Raw genomic sequence first — 16,458 nt, 5'->3', positions numbered from 1 at the left:
GTGACTGCTTTTTTGCAGGATAGTTAGTGAACAAACTGTGCTGTTGTATTTATTTCCCCATATTGATACTTTTGAACAGATCATGAAGAGATGACTGAAGGAGAAGGATCAAATTGGATATCCTGTATAAATGACAGCATTATCTACATAAGTGCATCTTTTTTTGTAGTTGTTTATATATACGAAGAGCAGTACTGATCATCATAAAAGATTGACAGTCTTCGATAGAAATGCACTGTTTACTATTGCGAGGCAAATGTACCAAAATACATCATTATTAGAAAGATAAATAGCCTGTGGTGTGGGTAAATGACAACAGATTTGATTAAATCCATGAAAATGTGCACCATTTATAGCACTATTAAACAAGTCATTGGTAAATTTGAATTGTGTAGTAGTTTTAGAGTGATTAGACCTAGGATGTCCAAGCTACGGGCACGCTCAGGTCTTCAATTTGGCCTGCGAGACAGCATGAGTTTGATAAGGAGCTTACTTAAAAGGAGATTGCATTGATTTTTTTTTAGTCTTACAATTTTGATGCCACTGTTATGTAAGTATCTAGTGGAAAATATGAGTATTTCAGGTCAAATACCTTTAATGATGCTCTGAAGAAAGTGTAGATAAGCATTTACTTTATATGACCCAATGCAAACAACCTTCCTTAGTCATGGGGGGGAAATTAAAAAAATCCAACCAACACAACAGACATGGTCACACATAACACAACCCGCTCACTGAACTTTGTGAACATTATAGAAAATGTCCATTCACCATAAAAATTCAGAATTACACCCATTTAAATCAATTACAAAGCATGCGGGGAAATATGCAAATCACTCTGCACACTTATCCATGTTTGGTGCATTTTAGCTGCTTGATATTTTGACTGATTACAAAACTTTAAGGAGGTTGTTACAGAACTAAACAAGGTAGAAGTTGAACTTTCACATACTCTTAATATTCAATTATATTAATATAATATATATATATGTATATCATATATTAATTAGGGATGTCCAATAATGGCTTTTTGCCGATATCCGATATTGTCCAACTCTTAATTACCGATACCGAAATTAACCGATACCGATACATACAGTCGTGGAATCAACACATTATTATGCCTAATTTGGACAACCAGGTATGGCGAAGATAAGGTCCTTTTTTAAAAAATTAATAAAATAAGATAAATAAATTTAAAAAAAATTATTGAATAAAAAAGTAAGTAAAACAATATAAAAACAGTTACATAGAAACTAGTAATTAATGAAAATTAGGCAAATTAACTGTTAGTACTATTAGTGGACCAGCAGCACACACAATCATGTGTGCTTACGGACTGTATCCCTTGCAGACTGTATTGATATATATTGATATATAATGTAGGAACCACAATATTAATAACAGAAAGAAACAGCCCTTTTGTGTGAATGAGTGTAAATGGGGGAGGGAGGTTTTTTGGGTTGGTGCACTAATTGTAAGTGTATCTTGTGTTTTTTATGTTTATTTAATACAAAAAAAACCCCACAAAAAACCAAACAAAAAACGATACCGTTAATAAAAAAAATGATACCGATAATTTCCGATATTACATTTAAAGTAATATTATCGGACATCTCTAATATTAATATATATATATACAAGGGTTGTCAGGATGCCAATATTTTGGTACCGGTACCAAAATGTATTTCGATACTTTTCTAAATAAAAGGGACCACACAAAAATTGTATTATTGGCTTTATTTTGACAAAACATCTTACCGTACATTAAACATATGTTTCTTATTTCAATCGAAGAACAATTTTGGCCTTAAATAAAATTGTGAACATACTAGACAACTTGTCTTTTAGTAATAAGTAAACAAATATTTAGTCTGCTGACGTATGCAGTAACATATTGTGTCATTCCTCATTCTATTATTTTGTCAAAATTATAAAGGACAAGCTGTAAAAATGGATTATTAATCCACTTGTTCATTTACTGTTAATATCTGGTTATTTTTTGTGTTAACATGTTCTATCTACACTTCTGTTAAAATATAATAATCACTTATTCTTCTGTTGTTTGGATACTTTACATTAGTTTTGGATGATCCCACAAATTTAGGTATCGATCCAATACCAAGTAGTTACAGGATCATACATTGGTCATAATTCAAGTCCTCATGTGTCCAGGGACATATTTTCTGAGTTTATAAACATAATATGATTTAAAATATAGATGTAATCATAGTAGTATCGACTAGATACGCTCCTGTACTTGGTATCATTACAGTGGATGTTAGGTGTAGATCCACCCATGGCATTTGTTTACATTCAGGCGCACTAGCTTTTGTTAGCGGTGACGCCGGTGAGCTATTGTATCCTCCTACGGTGTGTAGTGAAGCATGTTTAGCTATTCCTCGTCCTGCAGGGATGATACTTGTAAAGAAACTTACTTTAATTGTCGCCATGGAGGTGAGAATTAGTAATTTAGAAGTAGCCGAAACACTGCTTACTGCGAATTTATGTTAGCTGCTAGCTAGCTAGCCATGTCTTAAAGCACCTCCTCCTGAGGGTGTTTCAGTGTTATAACTTCACCTTTATCATCAGTTTTTAGGCCAAAATGCTCTCCATTCTCCCTTTTCTGTCTACACACTGTGTCTGCTTGTAAGTACTGCGTGTTTGTGCGCTGCCGAACATGCTCCTCTGCTCGTAAAACCAGCAATGTCGCGACGTGATGGCGTGCCGTCATGCCCGTTAAAAAATAAAAATAATAATTTGGTAGTCTTTAAATTAATTGCTAGTAAATTTGACAACAAAAATGGTACAAACATGCCTACATTTATAAATGCATTATGTCATTGATATTACAAACCCCGTTTCCATATGAGTTGGGAAATTGTGTTAGATGTAAATATAAACGGAATACAATGATTTGCAAATCATTTTCAACCCATATTCAGTTGAATATGCTACAAAGACAACATATTTGATGTTCAAACTGATAAACTTTTCTATTTTTGTTGCAAATAATCAACACGTGCCAAAGAAGTTGGGAAAAGTGGAAATAAATACTGATAAAGTTGAGGAATGCTCATCAAACACTTATTTGGAACATCCCACAGGTGAACAGGCAAAATGGGAACAGGTGGGTGCCATGATTGGGTATAAAAGTAGATTCCATGAAATGCTCAGTCATTCACAAACAAGGATGGGGCGAGGGTCACCACTTTGTCAACATATGCGTGAGCAAATTGTTGAACAGTTTAAGAAAAACCTTTCTCAACCAGCTATTGCAAGGAATTTAGGGATTTCACCATCTACGGTCCATAATATCATCAAAGGGTTCAGAGAATCTGGAGAAATCCCTGCACGTAAGCAGCTAAGCCTGTGACCTTCGATCCCTCAGGCTGTACTGCATCAACAAGAAACATCAGTGTGTAAAAGATATCACCACGTGGGCTCAGGAACACTTCAGAAACCCACTGTCAGTAACTGCAGTTGGTCGCTACATCTGTAAGTGCAAATTAAAACTCTCCTATGCAAGGCGAAAACCGTTTATCAACAACACCCAGAAACGCCGTAAAGTGGAAACGTGTTCTGTGGTCTGACGAGTCCACATTTCAAATTGTTTTTGGAAACTGTGGACGTCGTGTCCTCCGGACCAAAGAGGAAAAGAACCATCCGGATTGTTATAGGTGCAAAGTTGAAAAGCCAGCATGTGTGATGGTATGGGGGTGTTTTAGTGCCCAAGACATGGGTAACTTACAAATCTGTGAAGGCACCATTAATGCTGAAAGGTACATACAGGTTTTGGAGCAACATATGTTGCCATCCAAGCAACGTTACCATGGACGTCCCTGCTTATTTCAGCAAGACAATGCCAAGCCACGTGTTACATCAATGTGGCTTCATAGTAAAAGAGTGCGGGTACTAGACTGGCCTGCCTGTAGTCCAGACCTGTCTCCCATTGAAAATGTGTGGCGCATTATGAAGCCTAAAATACCACAACGGAGACCCCCGGACTGTTGAACAACTTAAGCTGTACATCAAGCAAGAATGGGAAATAATTCCACCTGAGAAGCTTCAAAAATGTGTCTCCTCAGTTCCCAAACGTTTACTGAGTGTTGTTAAAAGGAAAGGCCATGTAACACAGTGGTGAACATGCCCTTTCCCAACTACTTTGGCACATGTTGCAGCCATGAAATTCTACGTTAATTATTATTTGCAAAAAAATAATAAAGTTTATGCGTTTGAACATCAAATATCTTGTCTTTGTAGTGCATTCAATTGAATATTGGTTTAAAAGGATTTGCAAATCATTGTATTCCGTTTATATTTACCGTATTTTTCGGAGTATAAGTCGCACCGGAGTATAAGTCGCACCTGCCGAAAATGCATAATAAAAAAGGAAAAAAACATATAAGTCGCACTGGAACTATGAAGAAAACTGCGACTCATAGTCCGAAAAATACAGTACATCTAACACAATTTCCCAACTCATATGGAAACGGGGTTTGTACTTGAAAGAGTTAATACTAAGGGTGTAACGGTACGTGTATTTGTATTGAACCGTTTCGGTACGGGGGATTCGGTTAGATTCAGAGGTGTACCGAACGAGTTTCCACACGGACATATTAAGTAGCGCACCGCACGTTGTGTAAACAATGCACACCGAGGCACAACACACGGCATGCTAGCAGCGACCGGGCTACTACAACATGCAAAAGTCAGAGCTGGAAGACCCTCCTGCCTCGTTAAGATCTAACGTTTGGGAACATTTCGGTTTTGCGGTGGGATGCAATAATGGATAACATCGCTTCAACGAAGAGAAAGACGAACAAACACAGCTCCCACCGCATTCAAGCAGCCTCTCCTCGGCGAGTCAGGCAGGGCTAAAGCAATAAGAAATGTTTTTATAGCAGCAGATTTAAGACCATATTGCATTAAAAACTAGATTTTGAGCCACTTCTATGGTGGAAGAACAATGAGCCCATATATCCTCTTACTGCCAAGTTAGCCAGGCACTACCGCGCCATACCTGCTACCTCCGTGCCCAGTGAAAGGGTATTTTCCACAGCTGGAGACATTTTAACTGCTAGCAGGTCTGCTCTTTCTGCAGACAATGTGGATAAACTGATTTTTCTGGCAAAAAACATGAAAATTGAGTGAAAGTCACCAGGGTTAAAGGCTGGGGGGGGGGAAGAAAAGTTAATCTGAGGCTGAGTTGACTTGAAACTGTTTAATGTTGCACTTTTTGTATGTAGAAGAAAAGTTTTGTCATTTTATTTAATCTGAGCAACAACTTGAAGCAGTTTAATGTTGCACTTTATATGTAGAAATGTTGCACTTTATATGTAGAAAGGTTTTGTTAAGAAACCAATTCTGAGCCTTATCATATTTAGTTTTTATTTTATATATGTTGACTGCATTAACCCTGGCAATGGACCCTGTGTGTATATTAGGGATGTCCCGATCCGATATTTGGATCGGATCGGCTGCCGATATTTGCCAAAAATTGCGTATCGGCAAGGCATGGGAAAATGCCGATCCAGATTAAAAAAAAACTCCGGTCCGTGTTTTCCAACGCACCAATTTAAATAATACATTCCACTTTTCTGCTGCTCCGTAATTTCCGTTCCGTATTTTCCAGCACACCTTCAACACATCCACAATTCTCACGCAGTTGCTTTTAGCTTCTGGCATTACACGACAGGCTCTTCTCACTCTTTCCTGTGTCTCCCTCTCACAGACAGCAAGTGCACCTTCTTACACACGTCACATACTGTCATGTCATACGTCACATACGTATAAGTCCTACCCGAGCAGAGAGGTAGCAGCATGGCTAACGTTAGCTGTGATGCTAGCGCAGCCGTGCGAGCAACGCTCCCTCTAAGGTGCGCGCTGCTCAAACGTCCTCTGCGCATAGCAATTATATGCCACGCACAAAATCAAATAAAAAAATAAGCGCATAACAATTTTCGACACACCGACACGACAGAGACAACAGTTTTCGTCATCATTGTTCAAATATTGTAACGTCTGTCGAGACGCTTATCTCCATTCGGTGCCACACGCCCACACCATCAAAATGCAGAGGCAAAAATTTCCACATCAACACCGTATGAAAAAATTAGTCATTTTTTTTAGTTGTGATTTCCTTCTCTGCATGAAAGTTTAAAAGTAGCATATATTAATGCAGTATGAAGAAGAATGTTTTAATGTAGACATGCAAGCCTTGAAAGAAAATTTTGAAAATCAAGACTACATTTCCTGCAAATGGGTGCATTTCTACCCTATATTTTAACTTTAGATTTATTCTCATATCAAACTCTTTTGGCTGTCTTTTTGACACTTACATCCGGCGCCCCCCTCCACACCCTGGATTATAAATAATGTAAATAATTCAATGTGATTATCTTGTGTGATGACTGTATTATGATGATAGTATATATCTGATAGTATATATCTGTATCATGAATCAATTTAAGTGGACCCCGACTTAAACAAGTTGAAAAACTTATTGGGGTGTTACCATTTAGTGGTCAATTGTACGGAATATGTACTTCACTGTGCAACCTACTAATAAAAGTCTCAATCAATCAATCAAAACACATAGAATCATCATACTGCTGTGATTATATGCATCAAGTGTTCATTCAAGGCTAAGGCAAAATATCGAGATATATATCGTGTATCGCAATATGGCCTTAAAATATCGCAATATTAAAAAAAGGCCATATCGCCCAGCCCTAGTTCAATGATGCCATTTCTGTTTGTCATGTATAATTTTGTCTATTTTGTGTTTATCCTTGAATAAACAGGTCAGTTTCTTGTTACCAACCATTGTGTATTATTCAAACTCCCCTAATTCAGCTGGCTAGTTGTTATCAAGAGTACTAAAACCCTTTTCAACATAATTCTGACAACTAAGTAGGCTAAATAACTTTAAACTTTAATACATGCTCGGATAGGCCAGTATCGGTCAGTATCGGTATCGGTCAGTATCGGTATCGGATCGGAAATGCAAAAACAATATCGGTATCGGATCGGAAGTGCAAAAACCTGGATCGGGACATCCCTAGTGTATATGTATGTTATTGTTACATTAAAAGGATAAAGCCATTGTTTACAAATTTTGGTAAATAAATAACCAGAAAATGTATATTTTGTTTTTTTCTTACTGTACCGAAAATGAACCGAACCGTGACCTCCAAACCGAGGTACGTACCGAACCGAAATTTTTGTGTACCGTAACACCCTTAATAAATACATTTGAATTTTCAATATAACCACTATCCCCCACCTTGTTTCATCAAATACTACTTTTGAAGGAATCATTACAAGGCTAATTTGTCTGGTCCTGGTCTGATTTTCCATACCAAAACAAGAACATTGAATTTCTCCAGTTTCACACCGTTGTACTGACAAATGTGTGTTTGATTACCTGGCCATCAGTCTGGCTGTGGTTAGGGGAGACAGGCTCTCCACTGACGATCTTTTCTCCCAATAAAAAGCCCAGTCTGGTCATCAGAGCATCAGCTGCCTCGTCCACTGAGGGAGGCGGCCCTAACTCCTCCTCCTCCTCACCTGCAGAGTTAGGGAGAGGACAAGAAGAAATGATGGTCAGGTGTGTTGCTGTACCCTGTTGTGTCTGTACAGAATATTACATTTCACGTGCAATGAGGAATCTCAGCACAGTCCTGTTACCTAATCTAGGGTATGTAATTGTTCTCTGTCAGTTAGTCAATGTGTCATTTAGTCAGTTAGCAAAATAACTCAAAAGGTAATGGGCGGATATCATGGAAATTCCAGGAAATGTCCGAAATGGGATAAAGAACAACTGATTAATTGTTGGACCTGATCCAAATAATTTATCCTGCCTTATCTTATGTTTACGTTATGAGTTTCAACATTTGTGTGTGTATGCTTGCGGCCCCGGCTCACTCACACAGACAAAGCATACTTGCCAAAAACTTTGAGACATCCGAATTCAGGAGATGGGAAAGGGGGATTTTTTTCCGATATGTCCAACTCTTAATTACCGATTCCGATATCAACCGATACCGATATATACAGTCGTGGAATTAACACATTATTATGCCTACCGTATTTTTCGGAGTATAAGTCGCACCTACCGAAAATGCCTTATAAAGAAGGAAAAAAACATATATAAACCACACTGGAGCCCGGCCAAACTATGAAAAAAACTACAACTTATAGTCCGAAAAATACGGTAATTTTGCTGTGATGCCCCGCTGGATGCATTAAACAATGTAACAAGGTTTTCCAAAATAAATCAACTCAAGTTATGGGAAAAAAAACTGCCATATTTATTATTGAAGTCACAAAGTGACATGCCTCAAAACAGCAGCTTGGAATTTGGGACATGCTCTCCCTGAGAGAGCATGAGGAGGCTGAGGTGGGCAGGGTTGGGGGGGTGTTCAGGTGTGGGGGGTAGGGGATAGCGGGGGGTGTATATTGTAGCGTCCCGAAAGAGTTAGTGCTGCAAGGGGTTCTGGGTATTTGTTCTGTTGTGTTTATGTTGTGTTACGGTGCGAATGTTCTCCCGAAATGTGTTTGTCATTCTTGCTTGGTGTGGGTTCACAATGTGACGCATATTTGTAACAGTGTTAAAGTTGTTTATACGGCCACCCTCAGTGTGACCTGTATGGCTGTTGATCAAGTATGCCTTGCATTCACATATGTGTGTTTAAAAGCCGCATATATTATGTGACTGGGCCGGCACACTGTTTGTATGGAGGAAAAGCGGACGTGACGACAGGTTGTAGAGGACGCTAAAGGCAGTGCCTTTAAGGCACGCCCCCAATAATGTTGTCTGGGTGGAAATCGGGTGAATGGTTGCCCCGCGAGATTTTCGGGAGGGGCACTGAAATTCCGGAGTCACCCGGGAAAATCTGGAGGTTGAAACCAATACCGATAATTTCCGATATTACATTTTGAAGCATTTATCGGCCGATGATATCGGCAGGCCGATATTATCGGACATCTCTAAAAAAATTTTTTTTTCAAAAATATGTTGTTTTTTAAACAAAATCCAAGCAAGTACTCAAACGCTGCTGTTTCGATACTTATATATATAGTCGTGGAATTAACACATTATTATGCCTACCGTATTTTTCGGAGTATAAGTCGCACCGGAGTATAAGTCGCACCTGCCGAAAATGCATTATAAAGAAGGAAAAAAACATATATAAGCCACACTGGAGCCCGGCCAAACTATGAAAAAAACTGCGACTTACAGTCCGAAAAATACGGTAATTTTGCTGTGATGCCCCCCGCTGGATGCATTAAACAATGTAACAAGGTTTTCCAAAATAAATCAACTCAAGTTTGTCATGACTTGGTCCTGGGTGTTTGCTTTTCCGGAATGCAACGGAAAGTTGGCTCGGGCAAGACGGGAATGTAAATACATGATTTATTTAATATATCAAAATAAAGTACAAACGAAAAGCGCGCACAGTGGCGGAGAACAAACTATGAAACCAAAAGACTATAGCAAAAAAAAGTACAAACGAAAAGCGCGCACAGTGGCGGAGAACAAACTTTGAAACCAAAAGACTATAGCATTAATAAACAAAACTTACTTGGCATGGACTAAAAGGAGCAGCATGAACGATGGACATGAAATCAAGTGTCAGAAATGTGCCGAGCATAAGTGTGGGATGTCACCAGACAGACAAACTGAAAACAATGAACTTAAATACTACAGACATGATTAACGAAAACAGGTGCGTGACGTGACAGGTGAAAACTAATGGGTTGCTATGGTGACAAACAAGAGTGCACAATGAGTCCAAACGTGGAACAGGTGAAACTAATGGGTAATCATGGAAACAAGACAAGGGAGTGAAAAGCCAGAAACTAAATAGTCCAATAACTAAACAAAACATGACTAAAACAAAACATGATTACACAGACATGACAAAGTTATGGGAAAAAAAACTGCCATATTTATTATTGAAGTCACAAAGTGCATTATTTTTTTTATCATGCCTCAAAACAGCAGCTTGGAATTTGGGACATGCTCTCCCTGAGAGAGCATGAAGATGGCTGAGGTGGGCAGGGTTGGGGGGGTGTTCAGGTGTGGGGGTTAGGGGGTAGCTGGGGGTGTATATTGTAGCGTCCCGGAAGAGTTAGTGCTGCAAGGGGTTCTGGGTATTTGTTCTGTTGTGTTTATGTTGTGTTACGGTGCGGATGTTCTCCCGAAATGTGTTTGTCATTCTTGTTTGGTGTGGGTTCACAGTGTGGCGCATATTTGTAACAGTGTTAAAGTTGTTTGTACAACCACCCTCAGTGTGACCTGTATGGCTGTTGACCAAGTATGTTTGCATTCACTTGCGTGTGTGTTAAAGCTGCATATATTATGTGACTGGGCCGGCACGCTGTTTGTATGGAGGAAAAGCGGACGTGACGACAGGTTGTAGAGGACGCTAAAGGCAGTGCCTTTAAGGCACTCCCCCAATAATGTTGTCTGGGTGGAAATCGGGTGAATGGTTGCCCCGCGAGATTTTCGGGAGGGGCACTGAAATTCCGGAGTCTCCCGGGAAAATCTGGAGGTTGAAACCAATACCGATAATTTCCGATATTACATTTTGAAGCATTTATCGGCCGATGATATCGGCAGGCCGATATTATCGGACATCTCTAAAAAAATATTTGCAAAAATATGTTGTTTTTTAAACAAAATCCAAGCATGTACTCAAACGCTGCTGTTTCGATACTTATATATATATAGTCGTGGAATTAACACATTATTATGCCTACTGTATGTTTCGGAGTATAAGTCGCACCTGCCGAAAATGCATTATAAAGAAGGAAAAAAACATATATAAGCCACACTGGAGCCCGGCCAAACTATGAAAACTGCGACTTATAGTCCGAAAAATACGGTAATTTTGCTGTGATGCCCCGCTGGATGCATTAAACAATGTAACAAGGTTTTCCAAAATAAATCAACTCAAGTTATGGAAAAAAAAACTGCCATATTTATTATTGAAGTCACAAAGTGCATTATTCTTTTTATCATGCCTCAAAACAGCAGCTTGGAATTTGGGACATGCTCTCCCTGAGACAGCATGAGGAGGCTGAGGTGGGCAGGGTTGGGGGGTGTTCAGGTGTGGGGGGTAGGGGGTAGCGGGGGGTGGATATTGTAGCGTCCCGGAAGAGTTAGTGCTGCAAGGGATTCTGGGTATTTGTTCTGTTGCGTTTATGTTGTGTTACGGTGCGGATGTTCTCCCGAAATGTGTTTGTCATTCTTGTTTGGTGTGGGTTCACAGTGTGGCGCATATTTGTAACAGTGTTAAAGTTGTTTGTACAACCACCCTTAGTGTGACCTGTATGGCTATTGATCAAGTATGCCTTGCCTTTCACTTGTGTGTGTGTTAAAGCTACATATATTATGTGACTGGGCCGGCACGCTGTTAGTATGGAGGAAAAGCGAACGTGACGACAGGTTGTTGTAGACGCTAAAGGCAATGTCTTTAAAGGCACGCACCCAATATTGTCGGCCGGGTGGAAATCGGGAGAATTTCGGGAGAATGGTTACCCCGGGAGATTTTCGGGAGGGCCACAGAAATTCGGAGTCTCCCGGGAAAATCGGGAGGGTTGGCAAGTATGAGACAAAGACTGTGGATGACTGACAAGAGGCTTCACTTCATTTCTTTCATTCCAGTATAGGTAGCTCAGAAAATCTATGGGCAGATTTTGATTGCATTTTTAGGAAATGTTATAATGGGAATACGGTAACGAATCCCTATCGGGATTCAGGACTTGTTACTATTGGGCATACTTGCCAACCCTCCCGGATTTTCCGGGAGACTCCCGAAATTCAGCGCCTCTCCCGAAAACCTCTCGGGACAAATTTTCTCCCGAAAATGTCCCGAAATTCAGGCGGAGCTGGAGGCCACGCCCCCTCCAGCTCCATGCGGACCTGAGTGACGTGTCGACAGCCTGTTTTCACGTAAGCTTTCCCACAATATAACAGCGTGCCTGCCCAATCACGTTATAACTGTAGAATGATGGAGGGCGAGTTCTTGGTTTCTTATGTGGGTTTATAGTTAGGCAGTTTCATTAACGTCCTCCCAGCGCGGTAACAACACACAACAACAGCAGTCAAGTTTTTGTCTACCGTAAAGCAGTTCGTCTGCCGTAAACAGCAATGTTGTGACACTTTTAAACAGGACAATACTGCCATCTACTGTAGATGCATATGTGACCCACCCATAATGTGTCACATTTTTGTGTTGATTTATTTATTTTATTTTGTGGTTTGAATTCGTTTTTGGAGATGTCATTACACATTTATCAGTATTCACATTGGTCAGTAGGAGGCAGTAGGGCGTTTCTTCCCAATTGAATGCTATCACCTGCAGACCGGAAGTGTCTTGTCATTCTGATGAGCGCGACCAGTCTGTGAACAATTGAAACGTCCTGTGTGCTTTTTCCTCCTGTATAACAGGTTAGTTTTGGTGAATCAACTCACTGAAAAATATCCATGTGATCTTTATAAGTTTAAGTACACATTCTGATGGTGGAGCCTAACTCTAAAGTGTTTGTGAGTTGTAGTTTGTATTTGTGAATGAATCCAGTGCGCAGCTGCAGTAATCAATACAAAATGGCGACGTGAGTACGCAATGTTTATATAGGAACTTCTGATCCTAATTCAGACTCCCAAATTAGAGCTCCCGTTTTCTTGTTGATTTTATAATGTATATTTGTATAATGTGTGTGTTCTGAAATAGTGACAGAGAATAGAACAAGGATGGACAATTCAACCCTTAACTCAACAATGAGTAAAGGAGTGTTGTGTGTATATGTGTAAATAAATGAACACTGAAATTCAAGTATTTATTTTATTTATATATATATATATATACATATATATAAAATAACAAAAATATATATAGCTAGAATTCACTGAAAGTCAAGTATTTCTTTATATATATATATATATATATATATATATATATATATATATATATATATATATATATATATATATATATATATATATATATATATATCTTAACCACGCTCCCAACCACGCCCCTCGCCCCACCCCCGACCAGGCCCGCGCCCCCCACCCCCCACCTCCCGAAATCGGAGGTCTCAAGGTTGGCAAGTATGCTATTGGGAGTAGGGCCTAGTGAAGGTCAGAGCGCTTTTTTCTTCCGTTGTATTTTTGTTTAGTTTTAGATTTTTTTTTTTTTGTTGAATCACCAAATTCAATGTGGAACTCAAATGAGTCATCTTTGACTTGCAAAGCAAGCAAAACAGCAAACGGCACCGATTTGTTGTAATTAAATCAGATTTCCCGAGACACTTAATGAACAAGCATTCACGCAATCAAGATTACCTCGAGATTTTGTCTCGGTTTTGGTCACTTCTTCGCTTTGATGAGATCTGGTAATGAATCTCATTTCCCAGTTGAACCTTCCATCTGTTTTCACTGCTGTTCTACAGTTTCACTTTCCAACCGCATACATAGAAAATTAAAGGACACACTGACTAAAAGCTGCAACTAACAGAAATTGGTAGGGTTTCCAAATGAGGTGAGCGGTAACCACACCCACTGGTAGGAGAATGTCTATGTACTACATTATACAGTCGTGGTCAAAAGTGTACATACACTTGTGAAGAACATAATGTCATGGCTGTCTTTAGTTTCCAATCATTTCTACAACTCTTATTTTGTTGTGATAGAGTGATTGGAGCACATACTTGTTGGTCACAAAAAAACATTCATGAAGTTTGGTTATTTTATGGATTTATTATGGGTCTACTGAAAATGTGAGCAAATGTGCTGGGTCAAAAGTATACATACAGCAATGTTAATATTTGCTTACATGTCCCTTGGCAAGTTTCACTGCAATAAGGCGCTTTTGGTAGCCATCCACAAGCTTCTGGTTGAATTTTTGACCACTCCTCTTGAAAAAATTGGTGCAGTTCAGCTAAATTTGTTGGTTTTCTGACATGGACTTGTTTCTACAGCATTGTCCACACGTTTAAGTCAGGATTTTGGGAAGGCCATTCTAAAACCTTAATTCTAGCCTGATTTAGCCATTTCTTTATCACTTTTGATGTGTGTTTGGGGTTATTGTCCTGTTGGAACACCCAACAGCGCCCAAGACCCAACCTCCGGGCTGATGATTTTAGGTTGTCCTGAAGAATTTGGAGGTAATCCTTATTTTTCATTCTCCCATTTACTATCTGTAAAGCACCAGTTCCATTGGCAGCAAAACAGGCCCAGAGCATAATACCACCATGCTTGACGGTAGGTGTGGTGTTCCTGGGATTAAAGGCCTCACTTTTTCTCCTCCAAACATATTGTTGGGTATTGTGGCCAAACAGCTTAATTTTTGTTTCATCTAACATCACATGGACAAATATAAGACCTTCTGGATGAAAGTTCTGTGGTCAGATGAAACAAAAATTGAGCTGTTTGTCCACAATACCCAGCAATATGTTTGGAGTTGCAGAAATATTTGGAAACTCAAGACAGCCATGATGTTATGTTCTTTACAAGTGTATGTAAACTTTTGACCACGACTGCTCTTCATAGTATAATTTCCTAACATGGATACAGGTACCCATTTTAAAATTTGGACAAGCCTATTATAGGCAGGTTGATGAACTTGTTCCTGAGTTCAGTGGACAGCCCTTTGGTCTTGGAGAGGAATGAATGAAAGACCATTTCTGTGACACATGTCATTTATACACATTACAAGCTTAGGATAGGATAAGACCAATATGTGCTCCATATGAGCACATAACTGATCTGTGGAGAGCCAAATTCTTGCAGGTTGGCAGGGGATCAAATATTTATTTCACTCACATGTGTTGATTTTTTTGTCACTCGAGGTTAAAACTCATTTATATCCTCTAGCTCAGTGGTTCTCAAGCTAGTTTCAACAAGTACCACCTCAGAAAACACTTGGCTCTCCAAGTTCCACCATAATGACCAACATTAAAATACAGTAGCATAGTAGGCTTAGGTATTCATTAAAAATAAGGTAGATGTTTTATTTAACAAGTACAAACTCCGTTTCCATATGAGTTGGGAAATTGTGTTAGATGTAAATATAAACGGAATACAATGATTTGCAAATCCTTTGCAAACCATATTCAGTTGAATATGCTACAAAGACAAGAAATTTGATGTTCCAACTCATAAACTTTATTTTTTTTTTGCAAATAATAATTAACTTAAAATTTCATGGCTGCAACACGTGCCAAAGTAGTTGGGAAAGGGTATGTTCACCACTGTGTTACATGGCCTTTCCTTTTAACAACACTCAGTAAACGTTTGGGAACTGAGAAGACAATTTTTTTAAGCTTCTCAGGTGGAATTCTTTCCCATTCTTGCTTGATGTACAGCTTAAGTTGTTCAACAGTCCGGGGGTCTCCGTTGTGCTATTTTAGGCTTCATAATGCGCCACACATTTTCAATGGGAGACAGGTCTGGACTACAGTCTAGTACCCGCACTCTTTTACTATGAAGCCACGTTGATGTAACACGTGGCTTGGCATTGTCTTGCTGAAATAAGCAGGGGCGTCCATGGTAACGTTGCTTGGATGGCAACATATGTTGCTCCAAAACCTGTATGTACCTTTCAGCATTAATGGCGCCTTCACAGATGTGTAAGCACTAATACACCCCCATACCATCACAGATGCTGGCTTTTCAACTTTGCGCCTATAACAATCCGGATGGTTCTTTTCCTCTTTGGTCCGGAGGACACGACGTCCACAGTTTCCAAAAACAATTTGAAATGTGGACTCGTCAGACCACAGAACACTTTTCCACTTTGTATCAGTCCATCTTAGATGAGCTCAGGCCCAGCGAAGCTGGCGCGTTTCTGGGTGTTGTTGATAAACGGTTTTCGCCTTGCATAGGAGAGTTTTAACTTGCACTTACAGATGTAGCGACCAACTGTAGTTACTGACAGTGGGTTTCTGAAGCGTTCCTGAGCCCATGTGGTGATATCCTTTACACACTGATGTCGCTTGTTGATGCAGTACAGCCTGAGGGATCGAAGGTCACGGGCTTAGCTGCTTACGTGCAGTGATTTCTCCAGATTCTCTGAACCCTTTGATGATATTACGGACCGTAGATGGTGAAATCCCTAAATTCCTTGCAATAGCTGGTTGAGAAAGGTTTTTCTTAAACTGTTCAACAATTTGCTCACGCATTTGTTGACAAAGTGGTGACCCTCGCCCCATCCTTGTTTGTGAATGACTGAGCATTTCATGGAATCTACTTTTATACCCAATCATGGCACCCACCTGTTCCCAATTAGCCTGCACACCCGTGGGATGTTCCAAATAAGTGTTTGATGAGCATTCCTCAACTTTATCAGTATTTATTGCCACCTTTCCCAACTTCTTTGTCACGTGTTGCTGGCATCAAATTCTAAAGTTAATGATTATTTGCAAAAAAATTTTTTTATCAGT

The 16,458-nt window shown here is 39.5% G+C and overlaps 1 protein-coding gene across 6 annotated transcripts in view; it reads right to left on the bottom strand.

Moving 5' to 3' along the window:
• tanc2a (tetratricopeptide repeat, ankyrin repeat and coiled-coil containing 2a) overlaps positions 1-16,458 on the bottom strand; it is a 180,888-nt gene that overhangs the window by 82,356 nt on the left and 82,074 nt on the right. For all 6 annotated transcript variants that reach the window (XM_061973756.1, XM_061973757.1, XM_061973752.1 and 3 more), the window contains one exon: positions 7,430-7,572. In XM_061973756.1, coding sequence (XP_061829740.1) covers positions 7,430-7,572 — 143 coding nt within the window. The remainder of the gene's footprint in view (positions 1-7,429; positions 7,573-16,458) is intronic.

This window comes from Nerophis lumbriciformis, linkage group LG22 (assembly GCF_033978685.3).
Source record: "Nerophis lumbriciformis linkage group LG22, RoL_Nlum_v2.1, whole genome shotgun sequence".
Lineage (NCBI taxonomy): Eukaryota > Metazoa > Chordata > Actinopteri > Syngnathiformes > Syngnathidae > Nerophis > Nerophis lumbriciformis.
The sequence above is the reverse complement of the archived record's forward strand: the minus strand, read 5'-3'. Positions and strand labels throughout refer to the sequence as shown.